Source organism: Quercus suber, unplaced genomic scaffold, assembly GCF_002906115.3.
Source record: "Quercus suber isolate HL8 unplaced genomic scaffold, Cork oak 2.0 scaffold_73, whole genome shotgun sequence".
Lineage (NCBI taxonomy): Eukaryota > Viridiplantae > Streptophyta > Magnoliopsida > Fagales > Fagaceae > Quercus > Quercus suber.
The window spans coordinates 1552825-1577765 of NW_027069538.1; the positions used below are offsets into that span (position 1 = coordinate 1552825).

General features: G+C 33.8%; 1 protein-coding gene across 1 annotated transcript; it reads right to left on the reverse strand.

The window, feature by feature from the left end:
• Positions 1-726: 726 nt before the first annotated feature.
• On the reverse strand, positions 727-24395 carry LOC111985015 (isoamylase 3, chloroplastic). The gene is made up of 24 exons (XM_024016634.2): positions 24083-24395; positions 23013-23067; positions 22678-22746; positions 21948-22105; positions 20573-20651; positions 15073-15309; positions 14704-14808; positions 13154-13258; positions 11730-11864; positions 11499-11585; positions 10818-10875; positions 10391-10454; positions 9655-9754; positions 8836-8936; positions 7530-7581; positions 5989-6051; positions 3901-3990; positions 3741-3813; positions 2939-3018; positions 2589-2693; positions 2409-2507; positions 2248-2309; positions 1972-2080; positions 727-1315 (listed from the first exon to the last, which is right to left on the reverse strand). The coding sequence occupies exons 1-24, from the start codon at positions 24208-24210 to the stop codon at positions 1202-1204; spliced, it is 2328 nt and encodes a 775-aa protein (XP_023872402.1). The 5' UTR covers positions 24211-24395; the 3' UTR covers positions 727-1201.
• Between the last annotated feature and the right edge of the window lie 546 nt (positions 24396-24941).

Genomic DNA, 24941 nt, shown 5'->3' on the forward strand with positions numbered 1-24941 from the left:
AAAAATGCACAACTTTTGTCATAACTCTTTATATGGCTAATTGTGATTGATGAAAAAAAAGTGGTGAACCCATGTAAATATAGGCTTCTAAGGCTGAGCCACATAAAATCTATTAAATTCCTTATCTTATTTATTTTCTTCATAACACATTTTCTAATATGACATCGAAGTTATGTCTAATTTTTTCTAACCAAGAATGTCTTTCACAGTTTCAAGTTTCCCTATCAAATAGAAAAAAGAATGTCTTTCACTCCCTTCTTATACTTGAAAGGAAAGGATACTGCATCAGCCTGCCCATACCATAATTGACTAATGCTGGTGGTTCTATGTTGAGAAAGTATCTCGTGCGCCGGTCTCATGGGAGACATGGGTCTCATGAGACCCGCGCATACAAGATTTTCTGAAGTCCCACTGGTTCACCTTCTGGTCTCAGGTAAGCAAGTGCACTGGTACAATGAAATAAAGATGCAGGTTCAATGAGGCAGCCCTAATTCCTTTCCTCAGGAAAGAAAAGAAGGCAGCCCAACTCCACTTCTCTCTTAGAGGTTACCTTCACTATGAATCCAATGCTACCCAAATCAACGGCCCAAAGAGTTAGCGTTAAATGGGTGCCCGCTAGGGTCACTGTCTTCGCAAATTCAAAAAATTGCAGATTCAATAATTTTTAGAGCAAGGTTGAGTGGCAGTCTTTCCATAGCTCATTTCATGTACATAGCAAGCACTGGAGAAGAGAAAGGGTCTGCAGTAATTTATGAAACATGAAAGATACAACACTTAAAATTTTGTATAACTTATTAGACCAACCAACCATGTTGGTAGTCATGATTGGTGTATCAACATAATTAAGCGTATCCTAAGTAAGATTGCCAAGTTCTAACTTGTTTCTTTATGTTGATACAAGGTTATATCCTAAATAAGATTTAGCAAGTTTTAAGTTGTTTCTTTATTTTGGTACAAGGTTTATACTTTCTTCCTCTCGAAGAGTATAATACAATTACGAACTAGATGCTTGCTTACTGAAAATTCTGCTTTGGGATTATTGCATGCCTGCATTCCTTCCATGGCATTGTTTCATCCACATCTTTAGTTCCAACGATGTCCTGGATGCATGGAACCTTAATCTTCCTTCACGTACCAACTGATATCCAGATCAGAACAGACTGTTTGAGAACTTCATTAGCAAGTAGCTCCTGATATCATCTCATAACTTTGCTTCAAGAAGAATTGAGGAGAAGGGAGCAACATTATAGGTGCTTCCAATGCCTGGGACGCCATCAGTGACAAAGTCATCAGGAGACTCAAGATTAGTGTCTACCTGCAAGTCAACAACGAGGAATATTAGTCAATATAAAATCATTAATTTAAGGCATCCTAGAATTTTTGCAAAATAATCTTCCCAAAAATATCCCTATACAGCATAGCTTTGTCGGGTGGATTTTCCTCTAATACAAGTATCCTTTCATTGAATCAAAGCCAATAAGATTCCATAAACCAGAAAATCTAATTCAGAGTTTCATGAGTCCCCAAAGACAAAAATATATTAAATGCTAAATAAAAGAAATCAAATCAGATGGAAGAATAGACAATTAGGGATCAAGTAAGTGAAAAAAGTTCTAGTACTAATGTACTATTACTGTGCAGTCAAGCAGACTTGTGGTCTAGATGTGCTGAAGATCAATTGGTTCAAAAATGGATTCACAGAAACGAATGGAACAACAAGAACATGTAAACTGGTGAGCAATCACAGTGCCATCATGCAAAATTGTTTTTGCAATACAATGACTAACAAATTTATAGAATTGGCAGCCAACTCTAGCAAGTAGATATCCCATGCATGATGGTTAGAAACAACAAATGGAAATCTGGTGATTTTGAAGTGCATTTCCAAAGCACAATATTGCAAAATATGCAGTTAACAATCCACAACAGTAAAAAGTTTGGCATATGCACCAGAGGGGCAGAAAAACTAACCACACGAAACCAACTCTTGTTTACTGGAGGTCGGGGTATTGAGGCTCTAACAGAATAGTCATGAGCATTGAATGCCAAATAGATGTCTCCTCCATTATTGTCATGAAGCCTGCAACAATAATATTTAAATAAAATTTCTCTCCGTCATGTTTCAATTTGGAAATATGGAATAGGTGTATGTTTCTAAAGCCAACTAAATTCTTTTTTGTATCATGAAGTCATTTTGTGTTCATCAAATATACATATTTTACTCAAAAGATACATATAATTTCTTACGTAAATGCGAGAAATCTGCTTTCATAGTTGTCCCAATTGTCTTCATGCCACGTCACATCACCCTAAATAAAATAAGCGTTCCATAAGCCTTACAAGAACCAAGTACTTAAATATAAATGGACAATATTAACTTGATTCATATAAGAGAGAAAAGAGATTACTTTGTTGAGAAAATTTTCCCGATGAAATACATGATGTGTTTGGCGAAATTGAATGGCCTTTGCAAAAAATCTGAAAAGACTACTCTTCCGTGTGTCCAACTGTCTTACCAAATAATTTAATAATTAGTCACCATGTGGATTGAGGCTATCAAAAAGAAAGAATATAATACAGAAAATCACCTGTCCCCATTGGAAATGGTTAATAGTAGTATCATGCCCATAACTGTTGTTATTTCCATAGCGAGTATGCCCATATTCATCCCCCATTAGCATCATCGGTGTTCCCTAGTCATATGCACTCACACAGTTACATCATTGCTGCAGATTCACTGCTAGCATGAAACATACCATAGAAAACTCGCAACAAAGTTGCTAAATTCCAAAAATGATGTTTTAGTGATAAAAAATGGTTGAGGACGGGGGTTTTCAAAATTTATTTAATACGCAACAATCAGCATAAAAAAGAAACATCAAATAAATAGCCAAGACACATAGAAAAGACAAATGAAAAGACTTTCAAATATATTTACCTGAGATATCATTAATGCCAAATGGAAGTTTTTCATTTGCCGGGAGCGTAAAGATTTGATACTGATATCATCAGTTTCTCCTATCAAATCAACAAAGATCAAAACAGTGAATCTAGAAATGAAGAAAAAAAAATCTAATATATCACACAACATCATCAAATAGGTTCTAAGTTAGACAATTGAATAACCCTAGTGGAGGTGACCCTTGTTGTTAGACTGTTAGTTAACACACGAGATGCAGGGCCCATAATTGACCCCACCTGCCACCCCCCCTCCCTCCCAATCCCCCCTCCCTCCCTCCCTCCCTCTGAAAATCAGATTTACAGATGTTAGTGCATTTAGCCGATTGCGATAAAGACAGATTCAGTAGTAATTGGTTACTCTAATTTAATCATCTAATACCCTTTAAAAGTAATAATGAAAATTTATAAATTTGGCAATGCTAGTCAATACAAAGACAACAACATGAACCAGTTGCAGTATCCAAAAAAATAGCAATATGGACTTGTCAAGAAAACCACAAAGCATCTCTGGTTGCAGTATCCAAAAAAATAGAATATGGACAGGTTAAGAAAACAACAAAGCATCTCCAGTAAGAGATATATGAAACATGATTGCAGTAATAAACCATTCTTGGAACAATTGAAACATGATCAGTAGTTTTGAAAGTTAACGTATGCTTGTGTAGTGGTGTGATAGACAAAAGAGAGACTATATGGACTCTTATCATATCACTTTTATATTCAGAAATCAAAACTACAACAAATGATTAATATTAAGAAGCATCAAATTTTTATATTACCTTCAAAACCACAATTCCAGCTAAAATTATCATTGCCTCCATCATTTCCACCTTCTCCATTAGCATCATTGTGCTAAAAAACCAAAACTTTTAAGGAAAATACCCCCATGCTATAGGATTCGATAGAAAATAAACTGATGGATTGAAAATTTGAAGCTACCTTGAAGTTGTATGAAACAAGATCATACAGTGTGAAGCCATCATGTGCAATGACAAAATTGACACTATGATAAGGTTTGCGCTTATTCACCTGTAAAATCAAGCATAAAAATATAAGAACAGTAGCCACAGCTTGATTTAAGTAAAGTCAGTGAGATAATTTTCATAAAAGAACTGTAAAAACCATCTCCTAAAAGCTCAAGCTATTCAGTATGTGAGACAATGATATCTACCAAGCTTACACACACTCTAACACTAACACTAACACTAACACTAAAAAGAACAATTTTGAGCCGAGGGGGAAAAAAATAATGTAGAATTTCACTTAACTTTCAGTTTCACAGTAATTATAATGGGGAAAAAAATATTATTATGTACTACTACTACAAAAGTAGTCTAATTCCTAATAATATTCATAGCTAGTAGCACCAAGCACTAAAAAGCCCATCCATGCTCAACAAAAACAATATCCATGACCAAGACCAGAATATATATATATATATTTTTCATATTTTTTTTATATTTAAATTCCACCATATCTTGGCCCCATATCACAATAAGGACATCCCGTATTTAGTTATAAATTAAAACTAACAAGTTGCATGACCAGGGATGCTATAGAAACAAAATAATAATAACAATAATAATAAATCTCCCCCAATTCAGTCATAGAATATCATGACAATTTGATCATTATAGAAAATAGGGCCTTTTGACTCTAAATAAAATCAATTGTTTGAGCATGGGTAGCAGTGTGTTAGACACTGTGGTCATGAGTATTTAGTCTATGACTTCAGCAGTCTATAGATATTAAGGTGACAGTGTTCATCAAGACAGTTTGCAGAAAGAAATTTATACTATTTGGGAAAAAAAAGGGGTAGGCTAGTTCTTTGAATTTGAGAGTATTTTGTGTAGAAATGAATTTTAATATGCCTCCAAACACCAATACTGGAAATAAAGTTCTTCACGTCAGTGCTTATATTTGTCCAATTTTAATAAACATCTTACCATTAAAAGAATATGAGATTATGATGTAATTAAAATTAGGCCTAATTCTGTGACTAGTCAATGCCACTCATCAGTTTCGTATTTTGCAGAAAGATCAATCATGTAAAGTTAATAAACAAAACTAGAAAATGGAATTAGACATACAAGTAGGAAAATAATAAATGCAAACAAAATGATGCTTACTTTGTAAAGGTCAGCAGATCCAGAAACACGAGTTGCAAAACTCCCCTTCATACCAGTGTCACCCTATATTACAACAGAGAAAAAATTAGAAACCGGAGCAATGACATGTTAATGATATAATTATTCTTTCTCCTAATTGGACTTTATCATGTGTATGCTAAAACGTCATACCTAGTGTACAAGGCTCCCACTTTTACAGGGTTTGGGAGATTTTTTTTTTTTTTTTATATTTAAATTCCACCATATCTTGGCCCCATATCACAATAAGGACATCCCGTATTTAGTTATAAATTAAAACTAACAAGTTGCATGACCAGGGATGCTATAGAAACAAAATAATAATAACAATAATAATAAATCTCCCCCAATTCAGTCATAGAATATCATGACAATTTGATCATTATAGAAAATAGGGCTTTTTGACTCTAAATAAAATCAATTGTTTGAGCATGGGTAGCAGTGTGTTAGACACTGTGGTCATGAGTATTTAGTCTATGACTTCAGCAGTCTATAGATATTAAGGTGACAGTGTTCATCAAGACAGTTTGCGGAAAGAAATTTATACTATTTGGGAAAAAAAAGGGGTAGGCTAGTTCTTTGAATTTGAGAGTATTTTGTGTAGAAATGAATTTTAATATGCCTCCAAACACCAATACTGGAAATAAAGTTCTTCACGTCAGTGCTTATATTTGTCCAATTTTAATAAACATCTTACCATTAAAAGAATATGAGATTATGATGTAATTAAAATTAGGCCTAATTCTGTGACTAGTCAATGCCACTCATCAGTTTCGTATTTTGCAGAAAGATCAATCATGTAAAGTTAATAAACAAAACTAGAAAATGGAATTAGACATACAAGTAGGAAAATAATAAATGCAAACAAAATGATGCTTACTTTGTAAAGGTCAGCAGATCCAGAAACACGAGTTGCAAAACTCCCCTTCATACCAGTGTCACCCTATATTACAACAGAGAAAAAATTAGAAACCGGAGCAATGACATGTTAATGATATAATTATTCTTTCTCCTAATTGGACTTTATCATGTGTATGCTAAAACGTCATACCTAGTGTACAAGGCTCCCACTTTTACAGGGTTTGGGAGAGGCAATTGGAAGACAGCCATACCCCAAACTTTGGAGAGGCTGATTACAGGACCCATCTAGATAGGACAATTAATAACATATAGTACTATTATAAGTGATAAAATTAACCTGTGTCTAGACTAGTTAAAGCTGTGGCTTCAAACATCTAACAATTTCATTAAAATCAATTTGAGTTCCCTTCTCCGTGATGATTGTCGAGTTTGGTACCAACATGGAATGGTGTTTTCTCTGTAATGCGTATCATCTAGCCTTTAATCAAAATGTGCAAACATACCAAGCAGAGAGCTCCACTGGTCTAGACAGACAGTCTTTATAGAAATCTATCTGGAATTCTGGTGTACCCTGCAAAGTTAAAGTGCTCATGTGGAGGGCTTGCCCCAAAATTTTGCCTGCCAAGCTATCACTGGTCATGGAGAAAGTTGTATCAAATCCTCTATGTGATTTATGTAGGAGGGAACCTGAATCTGTGGGGCATGCTTTATGGGGTTGTCCTTGGGCACAAGTTATTTGGGCGACTAGTTCTCTGGGCTTAGGCAAAATGCCATCTGTGAAGCAAGATTTTTAACAACCGTGGAACAGATACTCTGCCGCCTGACAAGGGATGAGACAGATTATTTTACAGCAATCGTGCACGGGTGGAGGGTATTCTAACTGATCCAGTATTATGGTGAGAGATTTTGAAGATTTCCCCATAGCGGCATTGAGTAGGAAAGAAAGACGAGAGAAGTGCTGCAGAAGCTGAACTTTTGGCAGCTCAGAGGTCTATTCTTTTCACAAAGGAGATTGGTCTGCACCATGTATGCTTTGAAGGTGATGCAAAGAACATTATCACTGGCTTAGACAACATAGCATAGGATCTATCACCTTTGGGCCACATTATGGAAGAATTGAAGCTAGAGCTCCAGACTTTTGCAATCTGTAGTGTCCACTTGGTTCCACAAGCAGCAAACAGAGCTGCTACTACTTTAGCACAAATGGCGTGTAATATACCTTTTGAAATTGTTAGGTTAGAAAAGGTCCCACCCGGATTGGGTAGTATTGTTGAATCTGCTGTATCTCCTTGATTTTATGCAATGAAATTTCTAAGTTTCTCATCAAAAAAATCAATTTGAATCTGAAACCTCTGAAGAAAATTAACCCATTGTTTGAATTTGCAATTGATACTAGGAGATACTTTTGATCATATAACTGAATTACTATTCATTTTCAAACATTTCATACTTTTATATCAGCTGTTTACATTTCATTGTTACTTTAAAACTATTCTCAAAACTAAGGACAACAAGATATAGACTCATCTACATAGGATAATTACTCCCTTTTAGCATTACCTTAATATATCTTCTTATGTCATCACGGTATTTCCCATTCCACTCAGCCCATCTGTATAAGAAACTCAAAAATAATGGAAGTCAAATATTTGTACCAATAAGTAAGGCACAGTTGCGTACAATATCTTGCTGTAGGGAAACAACTCCAAACTTAGAAGATCCGAGTCAAATGTTGATTTATACTATTTATTACTCAAGGAGGTGTCACCCTACTCAGAACAATCACCAATGTTTGTGCTCTTAGGCGCCAGCATAACTTGCTTAGCCAGTCAACTGGCTTACCCAGCAACTAAATCTCAAGGGTAGGGTCAGTTGCCCATAGGTTTTAGCGACAATGGTGAGTCCAAAGGGCTCTTCTTTAGAAAGGTTCCCTATTTTATAAATAAATAAAAAAATATAAGTGCATCTGAACACATTCCAGGAGTAAACAGTTCAGATACTGATAGCGGTTAGTCCTAGTTCACAAATTTTCTTCAGTAACTTAGGTCAAATTCAATTACATTTGGTGTAACTCTTTGTTCATTTCACACTGCTTAATAACTTTTTATTCAATTAACATTTTGAAAACCCCACCATTGGATTCATGTTTTAATTGTAATTGATATGCATTCCAAATTTCGTATCAATACAATGCTATTTACCATATGATCTATAAATTAATGATCTACTTATATTTTATATAATACAAAAAATTTAAATTTAAACATTTTATAGATGAAATATTTATAAATCCTAATCACGTTGATATTTTGCAAGAATGAAGGAGATATATATAGACAATGTTATCCAAAAACGATTGTGTTAAAATAATGGTTAAGTGGTTAAACCACAATTTCCTATCAACTTAACATTTTGGATAAATAGCAAGTATTCTTAAATTCAAACCCTGTATCCACTCTACTTCCCATTTAAAAGTTAAAAATTCCACAAGTTGGACCTCAACAAAGCAACAGATTGTCATCTGCTCAAAATGTAGTGATAGATTCTGAATACCTATTAATTTTGTTAGAATAATGATTGATGAGTATATTCATATTTTCCTAATAGCTTAAGTTTTTTGGATCATTGGTAGATAAAGTTAAATCCATTCTACCTCCCATTTAAAAAGTTAAATTTCATGTGTTGGGCCTCGCTTATTAAAGGGAATGTTACAATAATGGTTAAATGATTGAATTCACTGTTTTTTAATAGGCTAAACTTTTAGGAACTGTGCTAGTTTATCACATTTGACAAATACCTTCCAAACACCACCCCCCCCCCCGGGGGCCAAACCCTTGTTTTTTTTTCCTAAAAAGATGTAAGTTACCTGTCCCAATTTGGAAATCCTCCAACAAGATAGAGACCTCCACAATCCCAAGGTTCTGCAATAATCTTACACCTTGATAGGACAGAATCTTTCGCAATTGCCTGGCCCAATAAACAATGATAGGATTAGTCACTAAACCAAGATACCATCTCTTTATGCAGTTCTACTAAAGTATGTAGAAGGAAACTCTGCATACACTGTGCAGTGCTGTTAAGAGTAAGAAGGAAAAACTGTATTCTTGCCATATACAATGCATTCATTTAAGAGAAAAACAAAGTTAAAACTGACAAACAACCGTGGATTTGTTTTGGGATTCACATTCACCAAGATGTAAAGAATTTAGAGAATTTTTTATTAATCAGAACTCAGCAGTACATAGCATTCTTAAATTGAAGATTTAGTTATGAAAGAATTAAATCAGTATATCAAAAAAGCATAATTTGAGGTACACAATTAGTAATTGAAATATAGTAATCATTTTTCTTGAAAAATGGTATGTCTAAATGTGTGATATCCACAAGAACGATTTTGAAATGTATGTGATTAGGTATTTACAGCTGCATCCTATTGCTGTTGTCTGGAATTCTTCTGTATATATAAGATACAAAAACTCTTAAAAACCAGACTAAAAATTTACTTCAGGATAACGTTTATGATAATATGGAAAATGTATCTGAGATATCACAAAACAATTTTCTTTCTTGTAGAGAAATTTCCACTACTTTACATCTTTCCTTAAAGTATCCTTAATTTTCATAAAACTGCTGTGTTGCATTCTTCCCTGTGATAATATATATAAAGATTCATATAATTTTTTACCCTAATTATTGGAGGTGCATTAAGTGGGGAACCGTCTGTTCCTCGACAAAGGACACTAGCAAGGTCAAACCGGAATCCATCTACATGATAATCAACAACCCTGCAAATTGGTCAAAGAATGATGAACTTGAGATGTGAAGTAGAAATTCAGTGGCCGGCAAATCAACAAACAAATACAACATATGCAACAGCAGAAAACAATATGTCCATCAAAAAGAAGCATGGGGTCAGTTTAATCAAATATTAACTATTTCCCACTTCCAACAATTTATTCTGGCTTAAGATAACAGTAACAACAGATAATCCTCTTGAAATTGTTGACAGAATGGAGGAGGATCACCTCTTTGTTTAATATATTGAAAGAAAAGATTCTGAGGTTCTCAGGGATGACTGGAGGATACTGATCAAACTAAATCAAGTATTCAACCCATCTACTGGTTAGTCCAAATTACTAGTTGGACTTGACAAGCTTCAAGAAGAAACTCTGCTAACAAATCTGGATAACAGTGCCATTTTATGCTAACAAGTTGCTACAAAGTACTACATGGTACACTTCAATGAGCAAAACAATAAAAGATATGGTTCAACCAAAGAATAAGAGTAATTTGTTATCAAATGGTTGGTGAGGAGTTGACTTCAAGAGATAACAACATAGGAGTTGAATTCTTCCAATAAAACAAAATATATGCCATTAAAAATGTGCTACAAAATAATTTCTTTATAAATTTTTGCATACCAGTGTCTTAAGCTGTCAAGAATCAGCTCCATGACCACGGGATGGTTACAGTTTAATGTGTTTCCTGGAGACCAAAACAATATTGCACTGAGAGAAATTTATATGTTCACAAGAATAATTTTATATATTTGTTGGAAATAAGTAGCAAAGGAATGCATATCATGCTTTCAGCACAACAATTTTATGTAAAATGTAATTTGGAATATTGTTCTTCAAAGCAGTACACAGCTTAACATAATGGAGCTGGCCACTGTGCACTTTGAAGCAGAAAACAAATCACAGCAATGAAAGATGGTATGCATCCAAAAAGGAATACCATAGTCCAAAGAATCTAAAGAAATTTATAATTTACTTTTTGTAATATGTTGAAATTTAAATCCATAAGGAAAAGGAGTAAGAAAAGAGCCAAAAAAGACATTTGGATTACCACAGCCAGAGAAGTTCAGCAGTTGGCCATTGTTGTTTACATCCAGCATGTAATAAACCTGTAGATCAATTGGTGGCATATTAAAGAAAAAAAGGATAAATAAATAAAATATTTTTTAATTTATATTGATAAGTTACACATGCACCCATTGGATCCTAAACCCACGGCCTCATCCTCGAACCCATTCATTATGTAGGGAGGAATCACCTTTTGAGCTAGAACTCATTGGCAAAAATCTAATAGAGATACTATATGTCCCCCTATCATCTCCAATTACATACAAATAATATCTGTTTTCATTTCAGCCACTGGTTCATGGCCTTCACCAATTACAGAAGTCATCTTACAATTCACAAAATTCCTACCTCAATTGTTCTATAGAAAACTAAGTATGAATAACTGGTTATGTCATGGTACACGACTGTAGCCACATAATTTTTCTTCTTCTTCTTTTTTCTTTATTTATTATTATTTTTTTTTAATATTATAGGTAATAGTAGCCATGTAATCAAATCATATTATAAATTAATACCTTGAATAATTTCTCCATATATAAAATAGGCATGAAAGTATCCCAAACATGTAGTAAAACATAAAAGCATCCAAGTGCTTGTAATCACAGAACATTAGGAACATGATAGTGCAAGACTAGTAAAACCTCACAACATAAATGCAAATCACCTTATTATCTATGCCACGAAACGAAGTGGTATAAGGATTGGCATCGTCGGCCTCATTAGTATGATTAAAAACAACATCCAAAATGACCTGTAGAAAGGAAAAACCTCAATGCAGTCTTCTGTCATAACAAGTATTTGAGACTTCTAAACAGGGATACAACAAAAAAGAAAATTACCATCAACTAACAATATTACATATTTTACTTTTTGGAGAATGAAAGACACAATATACCTCTATCCCAGCTCCATGCAAAGCTTTGACCATTTCTTTCAACTCACGGGAAGCATTAAGGGGTCCTCCACCATCACTAGCATAGCGACTCATAGGAGCAAAGAAATTTATTGTCGAATAGCCCCAGGTATTGATCTTCAAAAACAAGAGTCCCCAACATATACTGTCATGAGAAAATGATATGGACATATAATCCGCCTCCCTCCCCACCCAAAAAAAAGGACTAAGATTAAGATTCATGTTCAATTTGCTTCCACAAATCAAGTAAAATATAGAAGGGGGAAAAACTCAACTTAGAAAACTACACTACAGCTTTGCTACCAGCTTTTATTGTCTTAATGTACCCTGTAGTGCATCCCACTTGTTACCCTCCTATATGTCTCCACGGGGCATTGACTTAAATTTAGTGGTTACACAGAACCAGCTCTTAGAATTAATTTCTAAATTAAATATGCTTAGCGGTTCTTTGTTAGTTGATTATTATTCTCTTCTTTGTTAATAGAATTATTAGAATACCTTTTGAATTGGTTTATCATTCAAAAAAAATTATTAGAATACCCAAACAAAAGAAGCACAAATAAAGATTATTCAGGTCTTTACCTTCTTTTTCTTTCATTTTAACAGGATTGTCCCAGTATTAACTAAAGATTATTGTTTTGACTCTCAAGTTGATGTTATCTCCTAATTATAATGATGAGGATTCCATATAAGTTTAGTAACTAAAATAATTCAAAGAAACTTGTTGCATTTAGAGATGAATAGAACCTCCAAAGAGAACTAAGTAATTGATGGTAATGTTTTCTACACCATTTGAGTCAGTGTTTCCAGTTATATCATCTCTATGATTTAAAAAATTGCAGATATATGTTATTCCAAAGTCAACTCATTCAAACACCAAATCATAATCTCAAGGACTTGGCATTCCTGTCATGTATAATACCGAATGATAAGATAATGTATTTCCTACAAATTAATATGAAGTTCATACAAATTACGATAGTGCTCAGTGATTTAAACATGCATACGCCAAAATATACTTTCCAGCATTAAAAAAAAAATGTATATATATTCTCAGCAGTAGTGTGTTATTCCAAATGGAAAAATTTGTACATGATGCTACCATGGCATTGCAATCATTCAGAAATAAGTACGTAAAAAAATAAATTAATTAACAAAAAATTTTCACTCCAGTGTTCCACAACCTCATTGATCCAAATGTAGTGGAACTACAGACCAAAATCAAAATATACCAAAATCTTTGCATGAATAAATTAAGTTTTGAATTTTTGAATGCTTAAGCAATAAAATGAACTTAGTAACATTGTTATAAATTATAGTTTCTTTCAAATGCATTAACATCAATAAAATGAGATCTGTATCTGTCTATCTACTTACAGAATAAGAGGTGAGAGGTTTTAAATTACCAGGTGATCTCTAGGATTTGGCCGCCTTTGAAACTCGAACTCATCAAATTCAAAGACAGGCAGCAACTCCACTGCATTGATACCAAGTTCTAGAAGATGCGGTATCTTCAAATTAAAACGAGAAAGGAAAATGTCATAAAATATTATTTATCAAATGGTCAAACAAGAACTAATATTTACGTACCAAACTTCAAAAAAAGATTATTTAGCTCCAGTCACTTATATTGCGATTCCTTCCGTTCAATCCAGTGCACCCCCAATACCATCTAAGCTAGCTAAATACATGTCACTAGTTTCCAGTCTCATCAGGATTTTGTGACAAGCCATTTAGGTACTCACTCGTCTCAAAAGGTCTTTAACTATCTACTTTAGTATTTTGGGAATATCTGAAGTTTTGGTTCTATATATATATATATATATATTTTAAACGCAGAGGTCGATAAATAATTAATATCCACAGTTCCACAGAAAGTGACTACTTGTAAATTAAAGGGTTAAATGCAGATAACCACCCTAAACTATGGGAAACTTGCAACGTACAACACAAACTTTAAAAAGCCGCAATAAACACCCTAATTAAACCAAATCAATATTAAAGTTAACGGTGACATGATTTGTACTTGACCTGAGTAGTAGGTAGGAAAATAAAGGCATTATATGCAAAAACACTAGTCAATGATACAAAAACCCAAAAATACACAGACACTCACACTGGCAGCCACCCCACCTCCACCTCTAAAAACCACCCTTACCCTAGAGCAAAAACCATCAAGCTAACCAAACTTTGGCAAGCTGTCACAAAGAAACCAAGCTGTTGTGAGTCCATCACCCAAAACTACTTTACACCATCAAATTGCTGGCAGAAACCACTGAAACTTCAAATCAACCTAAACCCAATCAAAACTAGAGAAATGAGAGAGTGAAAGAGAAAAAAACACTACAGGATCTTAGCAGTGCCTATGCATGACGTTTAGGAGGGTGTTGTCATTTGCTATCACTGATCATGAGCAAATCATGCAACTGTTAACTTAATACTAATTTAGGTGGCAGCGTCCTCATTGTCTCATTGATCTAATTAAGGTGTTGACTGTGACTTTTAAAGTTTGAAGCACACATTGCCAGAACTCCAATAGTTTAGGATAGCTATCTACATTTAACCCCAAATTTAAAGATTGCTCAGGGAGAGAAGGCTCCTGGTCAACTAATCTTTAAGAAAACAAAAGCCCCACACCTAAACTTGATATCAAAAGATATGCTTGGTCAATGTTTTGAACATTATACCATGATTCCAATTCAACCTATATTCATAATATATGCTCGGTCATTGCTTTGAACATCTCAAGTCCATGATGGACACCCATACTCATGCCTGTGTCAAAGATTGTTTCTTGCAGAATGACATCTTTCAAAAGAAAAAAATTTAATAGAACTGTTAAAATTCTCTCATTTATGACATCTATGGTTGCTAGAAGTTCAAATTAAAGACATCATTGAATCTATTCAAATACTATCTATTAAAATGCTATTCAGTTCAAATGATATACCATTACCTTCTCAATCACACCAAGGTAGCTCCCTCGTATCTTTGGATCCAACTCACTAGATTCATCAAATGTAAATGCACGAACATTCATTTCATATATAACAAGATCTTTCTGCAAAAGCAGCAGCAAATATAATAAAGGTTGAGATTTTAAAGAACATACTATCTAAGTTGGACACAAAAGAAAGGAGGGTGTCTAATTATCAACTTAAAGCAAGTGAAAAAAATAATGATTTCAGCTACAAGCACAAAAAAAGCTTCAAAAGGTGAAAACAAAAATACAAATTTAGTTATCAAGTTACTGCTTATCAAACCATAATTTGGAACAGGAGAGTGAGTGAGTGAGAGATTGTCATCTAATAGGACAATTTATCACCTCGGGTATATTTGGAAGCTTGTAGGTCTCTCCCCAGTCAAAGGGCAAGCTCTCAAAATCATAAGTTCCAAGAAAATTAGAAAACTTTTTGCTCGCATCTCCAAAATATCGGCGACCCTCAACTAGCTTTGCATAAGGATCTAAAAGCACAATGCTGCTGTCAAATCGATGACCTCGATGCCAATCACGAGGACCATCAATGCGATAACCATAGAGAACATTACTCCGAGGCAAATCCTGAAGAGAAAAAACCATCTTAACATATCTTTTACATGAGTTAAAATTTCATTATATTACCATCTCATGGGACCAGATAAAAGCAGTCTTGGCAGTCAGTAAACCCAAAATTCATAACTTAAACAACAAAAACCCATTTCACAATAACCCATTCAGGTTTGTTCACTCCAAGGCATGCTAAACCACTGAAATCAAACCTTCAGCACCAGAAAAATATTTTGCACAGATTAGGCATCTTAAATTTCTTATTATTTTTTAAATGAAATTCTCATATACATAATTTATACACTGATAACTCAAGCAGCAACTTTTTCCAGCAGATTTTGGCAAAGGAATATAGAGTAATCAATATATATATACATATATATAAAACCAAAGCTTCTAAAACTTCCACAATTTTCCACATTAGCACAATATTAAAAAAAAAAAAAACTTTTCAAACTTTTCTAAAACCAAAAATAAAAACATAAACACAAAATACTTTTCTAAAAACCGATAAACTACTCTGCCGTTCCCCCCACACACAACCTTCTCCTTCCTCTACCTTCTCCTTCCTCCAAAACGCCCATGCTCTGCCGTTCCCCCACATGCAAAACGCAGCTCAACGGCTCCACCTTCAGTCCAAAATGCAAGCCACCACCAGCCCTTCTCTCCAACAACTCAATGGCTCCACCTTCTCCGGCACCACACTCCTCCAACTCTACATTTGTCGGCCCTACCCATCTCTCACTCAACAGTTTCTCCCCCTCTCTCACCCTCAGTTCTTCTCTCCCACAACGCTGTTGACACCTAGGTTTCTACCACCGGGTTTGTTGTTGGGTTCTACCCCTATCTAATTTTTATTTTTATTTTTGGTAGCTAATTTAAGTTTGGGGTGAGTTTGTAGAGAAATTCGAGTTTGGTTTTGAGAATATCTGCTTATACATGGTTGTATTTTGATTGAAATCAGAGAAGCCCCAACACCCCGAGGCAGAACAACCCCACTTGAGGGTGTGGCTGAAGAGAACAGAATCCCAACCCTTCACCCTCAAAGTGTTTGACAAAATTCCTGAGCCAAACTGAAAAATTTGGCTTGGAGGCATGATGCTTCCTTTCCTCTTTCTCTTTTGTCTTAATTTAAGTTTTTTTGTTTTTGTTTTTGTAGAGTTTCCACGTCGTCTTCTTCTTCCTTTGGATTGGATTTCTAGTATTGGTCTTCACTACTCATTTGATTTGTTGAGTTGATTTTGCTTTTGAGTCTGTTTGAACTGTATGTATATTTGTGTTCTATTTGTGTGTATATGTGTACATAATATGTATGTATTTAAGCTTCGCTGAAATTAATGCCATGTGTTTCATATTGTTCTGTCGGTTTTGTATTCTGTGACTAGGTTTCCATGTTTGTATGGTTGGCTTCAATGTTTTGCTTAATGAAATGATTTGGGACATGAAATTTTCTAAACTCTATTTTTAGTTTTTAACTGCCTTGATTTAAACCTTTGAGAACTTCTGATTTGTTCACTTGTGGTTTACTTTTATGCCAAAATGAGTTGTGCTTAGAAAAGATGTATTTTCTTTTGGGGAAAACAAAGATTCTAATGTAAAGTTCACATCGTTTGTAAATCTCTGTAAGCTGAAATTTATTTTAGTCTACCACCAAAAGTATTTAAGTTTTTTTTTTTATTTTGGGTTGATTGTCTTTGATTTAGATATTTGGGTTATTGGTTTTGATTAAGGTTGAATGATGAAGATGGAACTGTAGTAGGATGATCAATTTGAAGAGCTATGTTATTCAAAATCCAATTTTGTTCAACAAATTCACTAGATTTCCTGCTTTGTCTTTTTGTAATAGTCTCTCTCTCTCTCTCTCTCTCTCTCTCTCTCTCTCTCTCTCTCTCATGTTTTTATTGGTATAATGGTTGAAAGAATGATATAAGAATTGGTATCCTTTGTGAAAATAGCCCAACCCTAATTGTTTGACAAAATGTCTCAATGAAATTAGAATTAATGTAGATTAAAGGCTTGGTAAAAAATTTACATCTGTTTTGTGAAAGTCCCCTATTTTGGATTGGTAAAAATTAGATGTGAAGAATAAAGGGGTTTTTGCTGAATTCGTTTATTTTTGTTTGTGTTGTTAGGAAGTGGAAGGATATTGTGGATGAATGGGTTGAGTTGAATCAACCTGGGGAACACACATCCTCTACTTTAATGGGTAACACTGTTTGTACTATTTGGAATGAATTTAATTTCAGTTTCTCTTTTGAGTAAGTTAATTGAGTGCAGATTGCATTATAGAAAGTAAGTTAAAATTGATAATTGTTGTTGGCAACTGATGGAGACTCACCTCAGCAAAAAGTTACTCAAAATGGTTATTAGTTGCTATAAGTTGATTTTTTTGGGTTATCTCAGGTACTGTTAGTGAGAATTTGTATTGCAACTCCTAGCTAGAACTGTGAGTTATAATTTTGTAAATAGAGAACTGTAAGCGTTTAGAATTTTGGTTAAGAGTAATGATTTTTACTGATAAGTTCTTTGGAATTTTGGTTTTCTTTTTAAATGTTGAGCTTTTATTTAAGCAATCATTTTGACTTCACTACATAAAATTATTTTAATTTGAATATATGTAGCATGAAGGGCAAAGCTATGTAATAGCACTCTAATGCTATGCTTTGGATATCACCTTATAATGCTAGGTTCTATCTAAAATTTTCTTATGGAATAGATGTATTGAACACATCTTTTATATGTATGTGGGATTGACCTATGTAAGCTATGTTTGGTGTTACTATCAGTTACATATGGCTTGTTCTTAATGAAAGATTATTTCAAGGCAAAGTAAGTGGGGTTTCTATATTGCTATTTATCTCTAAGTTGAGGACTTCTTTCATTGTAATTTTGGATGGTCCTTGCTTCATGTTGAACGAAATTTCTTGAATTTGCTGCAAACCTTGATGGGTATTGCTTAATGAAAAGTTATTTGTCTCATATATGTGGTCAACTGCAACTATCACGGCCATTGCTCTTGCACATGGAGGGGTAAGTCCATATGAGTTCAATTTTATTTATTTTTCATCTATCTTTTATAGCAAGGTTAGCAATCTGACACTGACCCAAAAAAAAATTGAAATAAATATGACTCTAGGCTTACTTTGTTTTGAATATTTTTAGTTTTTTTTTTTAAAAATGTATATGATATATGCTCACATTAATGATTTTTTTATATAGCGGATAATCTGTTTGTGTCTTTTTAAGAAATTTCAATGAGTAATATAATATTTTTTTATAAATCCATTCCTATTCAAGAATTATAGGAGCATAAGTATAGTGATGATCTTATTTTTGTTTCAAATGGTAATTCATTTAAGCTTGAACATTTTTTTATAGGGACTAAGGCTTCACAATATTGAAATTGTCAATTTGAAAGAAGCATACAAGAAGAATTTATTAATTCATAAGAAGCTATATTTGGTTTTTGATTTAGATCATACGTTGCTAAATTTTATTGAGCTTACAGATATGACATCAGAATAAGATATTTAAAGAAAAAAATAGATTATTTGCAAGGTATTACTGTTACCTTTTATGTTTTATTACTTTGGTAGTGTGCTTAGCATTTTGTATATCATTTTTTTCAAGTATCATGGTGACATTGCTTCTTTTTTTGCTATTGTAACATTGTCATTTTGTAGAACTTCTTTTAGAAGTCAACATAAATGATTATCGTTAGGTTCTAAATCAATAGTTCTGAATCTGTTGATGAAAGTTTTATTTGAGTGTTTTCAGTTTGTCAATGGAATGTTTTTTAAGGGGAAAAAAATTAATGTATGATAGTCTATCATCCTAATATGATGCCACTCAATTTATTTGGTAGTTTAGACTTTAGAGCTCATTCATGATAAAAGTCTTTCTAATTATAACTGAGATTATGCTTCGACAAGTTTCCAATTATTTGAAGTATGTATAGTTTCATTCTCAAAGGTTCTTGCTTCATCATATTGAACTCGACCTGTTTGTGTTTTGAAATTTACTTGAATTCTTATTAAAAGCTTGGTTTTGTATCTACTCTATGTGAAACACCGTAAAGAAGTAAACTTTGACTTTTTAGTTTTAAATTATAATTTTTAACTTTTGTAGTCAAACTAAGAAGGGTGAAGGAAAATTTTTCTAAAAAAAAAGGAAAAAGGCTTATGGATTTTATGAGATGTATATGCGTTGACTGTAATTTTTATGTTGTAGAATGATGAAAATAACTAAGGAAAAAAGGACTTTGTTTAAGATCCACTTGAAATAGGGCAGAAGCCTAAAGGTTGCTTCTAATGTTGCTGCACTTGGATGATTCAAAAGCTATGTAGACATGTGCTTATGCATTATATGTGATGTTTTGTTTGGCAAAATTTACATCTTTGAGGTTCTTCAATAAATGATTATTATTTTCTTTTGGAGTAATGTGGATGTGTAATTGTTATTTATCTTAATTTCTACCTATAAAAAACATATCATATGAAGGATTTGCACTTGATCCATTAAGACCAAATTCGAACATGCAAGTGATTTTGCTGCCAATAAAAAGCTGGACAGTTTGTAACATGCAATTGATTCTTTTACCCAATTTTGTAGTCCAATTTGCAAATGATTCTAATTGTAAAGCTTGACAATTTGTAACTTGCTTTGGATCCAATATATATATATATATATATTTTTTTTTTTGAGTTGATCTCATTTTTAGCAGCTTTCCCGTGCATTGCATGGGTTAGCAACTAGTTTACTTGAAGACAATGGAATATACAAGACCTCCTTTGGAACCACCGTCATGTCCACAGGTGAGCTAGTTATAGGAGCAGACTGGCACTCTCCCCTCTCTAATCTAAACAAACCAAAGATAAAAGAGAACACACACATGGATGTACACCACAGCTGGTGTAAGAATTCAAAAATGAGACCATAAATGCATTAACCTGCAGTAGAACATTTATCGTAATTGACTTATACACTCATATAAATAACAAGCAATACTATAGGTAGCCACATAATGCAATTTTGAGACATCAAAACAACATTTCGTAGGCATGAGATCCAGTATAAACACTAATGGGAATGTGCGCATGGACATGTAAAGACTATAGGCAGGCACAGACACTGCCACTAATAGGCAGACAAACTTAAATTTCCATTGCCATGAAGAAAACCATTAAGATACCCCTAGTAAAGCAAGTTGATATAGAACAGTTAAGGAAAGCTATCAATGTCGACCAAAGACAATCAAAGAAGTGTAAAGCAAGACTACCTCAATACATATGTGCCAAATGTCTCCTGTTTTGTTCACGTGAGGATCCAAAGTGAGTTCCATCATTTTACCATCCCACCTGCCAAACTTTCCAATCAATCAAGAGAATTTCTATTATAATCAGGGATCCTACACTAAGTGTATAAAGAATTCACAAGATGACAATTACAAATAATTCTGATACATAGGCCCCTACCCTCACAAAGAAAACACACATAGTTGCACACACAAAGGAAACTTCAATTGCATCTTGAAAAAAACTTATCTCATGCACACAAAAGATAAGAATCAATTGCATCTCAACAAGTACCATTACGGTAGAAGCAGTATATAGGAATTAGGAAATATAAAAAAGGTAGAGCAAACGTGACTAAATGACATCAACTTCAGAGAATCTGTAAGGAACTCTTGAATAAACCAAAATCTTTTACACAATAAAACTGACAAGTTGAGATATGTCCAAGTCTCTCCCACATCAATCATCTTCCCAAAACCACTCTTACTTCATTTTAACCTACAACAAGATTCTTCAGCTTTCAATCCCTTCAAATCTGCAGAGTATTTGGCTAACCACATTTAAAGTAGTTATGAAGCTCTTGTTCACCAATTATAGGTTCATAGACTTGCTTTCACCTTCCATGCAAAAATCCCCATGTCACTTCCATGGTAAACACATACCAATCTCAAAGGTATGAAGCCTGGATCACCAACCCTCATAATATACACAAGATATCACCAACCAGACAAATATGTTTGTATGTATATATGTAACCAAATTATATAGTAGTTACAAAGCTCATGTTCATTAACCATAAAACCATAAGTTCATAGACATGCTTTCATATTCCATTCAATAATCTCCATGTCACTTCCTTTAGTAAAGCCATGCTTCTTCATTTTTTCATAAGTAATAATTAAACTTTAATGGAGCCATACCAAAGTCTACAAGTTTTTAAGCCCAGATCACCAACTCTCATAATACAAACAAGCTATCACCAACCCAACAAGTATGATATATATATATATGTATTTATGCATGTATGTATGGATATTTTTATCACCAATACATATATGACCTTATCCATACCTTATATATAAGAAATCCGTACTTTCTTTTTATTCAAATGCTCTTTCTTTCATTAGTTTAAAGAATTAATACCCAAAAGGAAAGAGAAATTGTCAGCAGAATATCAATGCATAAAATTTAAGGTCTCAAATCTCAATCACAAAGTATGCTTACTACAAGTTTAGAATGCATTAAAATTAAGTAATTTAAAATGGTTAAACCTGAAGCGAATTTGACCCTTTTTAACACTGAGATGCACATCCCAAACTGAATTTTAACCTATTAATTGAAAAAGAAATTTCTTTTCACCTCTCAGGAAATGATAAGCAAAGGGTGACAGCAGAAGCATGCTGTGAAAAAATAGCAAAGTTGATCCCACTCTCAACTTCTGATACACCCAGTGGAAATGCTTGACCTGGGAAAATTTTAATTGATGGTGTGGTCTCAGACACTTGAGGGGCTTCTTCCTACAACCAAAAAAGGTGAATACATGACACTATGAATTATTCCCATTTCAGTGTAAAACAAAATTCTGATACACCCAAAAACTGCATGTACCGAATCTCAATTGAAAATTAGCAGCACAGAATCAAAAGATGTAAGCACATGAGAAGACATTGACAATTATTTTATTTTAGAGAGGCAGGAAAAAAGACATACTTTGACTACAATATTCCCAGCTAAAAGACTTACAGCAGTAAGTCTACCACAACAAGAGGTTTTAAACCTTACAGAATCCATTAAGAAAATCACATATAATCATAACTAAAATATAATGCATTCTCTTTGTCATTCTCATAAAAACCCAGTGAAAGTCACTGTGATGATTGACAAGACCTCTAACACTTATTAGAAGACACCTTTGCAAAAGGATTTTTGTATAGTATCACCGTACTTCTCCACCTATCACTTTTTCAGTCATAGTCATACCTTTCTCGCTTTGTAAGACCCATTGTTCATTCTCAATGCTTTACATATTCAAAAAGTGCAAGCTGATAGAAAACAAAGGTCAACACATACATATGCAAATAAAAAGTACCTCAAGTACACGTTCTTGGGCACGCTGGCCATAAACATTTGTCGTCCAATGCTTTACATGGCCCCCTGTCTAACTGATGCCAAAAGTCCAGTCAAATCTTGAATTAGCACACAAAGTTTGGAATAACAATAATAACTGATATTCATAAAAGAAATGACTACCACACATCACGTTAAAACACATAAACACACGCGCGCGCACACTTTTTTGCACTGAAACCGTGACTTCACTTGAAGTCACAATTTCAGTGCAAAAGTGATGTGTGCGTACGTTTATGAGCTAAGAGGTGTGTAAAAAACACCACTCTATTCATAACCATAGAAAAATAAACTTGCCTTACTGGAAAGTCCCGGTGCATTGCCACCTGATGCTCGCTTACTTAATTTCAATCTGATGGAGATATAACCACAAGTCAAGCAAGTTACCTAGTTTTTTTTTTTTTTTTTTTTTTTTTTGGGATATGTAATAAGGTAAATACTCACAATCCTGAGGGGATTTCCTAGTTAATTACCTGCTTAAATCTTCAAGCCAACACATAATAACAAAAAAACAGATTCCTAGGCCAATGAACACTGTCATATTCTAACTTAACTGGCTGCCGATGACGTGAATAGGATCCTATCCATTCCAAATGAAATTGAGAAAGTACAGTTCATGGTGCCGTGTCATTTGAAATTATTAGATTACAATATCCTTAGGCCCAAGCCTAGTTGGTCTGTTGTACTTATTGTACCTTATGATTATATTATGTACTACTGATTCTAGACTCTGCCTATATATTGGCCTATTCTGTACATTGTATTTGACCTTTTGATTTGTAATATCTAATCCAAACCATGAAATGAATCCATTTCAAATAGATCTCAGGATCGATCATTAGGTCTTATTATTAATTCTCAAAAGAATTCAAAAACTGCTCACATTTAAAGCAAGAATCCCTAAGAATTTAGACTCTAATCTTATACTTCAATTCTCTAAAACCGTATGCACTGTTTAAAAATAACAGAAAATAACGAATCAAACTGTATCAAATTTTCTAACCAATATATTACTCCTCAGTCCTCACGAACTTAGAATCCACTCTCAGAAACGTAAACACGGCCAACGTATTTAGAAGAAAAATAGAAAAGAATGAAGCAAAGTCGAAGCTGTAATGAATTTTGTAACATCGATTTTACACGCACAAGAAGTCAAGAACTACTCGTATATAATATATAGTCAAAACTCCTTACGAACTTAGAATTCACTCTCATAATTCTCAACCAAAAAAAAAAAAACGTAAACACAATCAACGTGTTTAGAATAATAGAAAAAAGAATGAATCAAAGAGCGCACACACTGAAATTGAATCAAATGTTAAAAAAAATAATAATAATAAATCAGAAGCATAAACACTATAATTGACCTCATTTCGGAGACATGAGAAGGTCCAATGCAAGAACGAGAAGTGTTGTTGGACATAACTGAAGCGATCAGAGAAGCTTTGGTGGGATTGGAATCGTAGAGAAGTGGATGATGATGATGAAGGAGCATAGTTGAGCTTTGGAAGCGCTCAAGGTTGAGTTGAGGCAAAAGGAAAAGGAATTCGAATCTGAAATTGTGAGAGAGAGAAAGGGAGTTTTTGGGTGTGAATTTGAGTTTGAGTTTGAGCGAGTGAGAGTGAGTGAGTGAGACATTTTTGTTTGTTGATCTTTTGGAGTCATTTTTTGGTTTCGAGAGCGGCATGGAAGCGGGATATCCAGCATTTTCATGTCTGCCACGTGAACGGTTACGAAATAGTTGGCTCACGTGCATAGACACGTGTCTTTGTCCTTTTCCTCTTCAAATCATAAATATCCCACACCACTCACAAGATCAATATTTTATTTTATTTTTCGAAAAAAATAGATTTTTTCTTTTTGGATAAAACAATAATAAACTTTATTTATTCAAAATCATGCTACTATAGTTAATAGTTAAATATTTTATGGAAACTTAATACCGAGTAGAGTGTAGATCGAAGTGAAATGGAACGTGTCTTTGTCCTTTTCCTCTTCAAATCATAAATATCCCACACCACGCACAAGATCAATATTTTATTATTGGACAATGTATGAAAACCCAATTAAGGTGGGTGGAGGTGGGGTGTTGAGAAGTTGCAGTGGTGACTAATAAGGCGAGTTTGTGAGGAAGCTAGGCAGCACTTTGAGCATGGTGGCTGAACTTTGGGCCTTGAAAGATGGGCTCACCATGGCTAAGCAAATAGGGATTGGAAACATATGTAT

What these genes read in the sequence shown, in the direction of transcription:
- LOC111985015 (XM_024016634.2), bottom strand. Translation starts at nt 24,210, where the DNA reads ATGCTCCTTCATCATCATCATCCACTTCTCTACGATTCCAATCCCACC. An exon ending in TGCTTATCATTTCCTGAGAG is followed by an intron (nt 20,652 to 21,947) that starts GTGAAAAGAAAT and finishes AAAGTTTGGCAG; the next exon opens with GTGGGATGGTAAAATGATGG. An exon ending in CAAATCCTAGAGATCACCTG is followed by an intron (nt 11,865 to 13,153) that starts GTAATTTAAAAC and finishes TTGTTTTTGAAG; the next exon opens with ATCAATACCTGGGGCTATTC.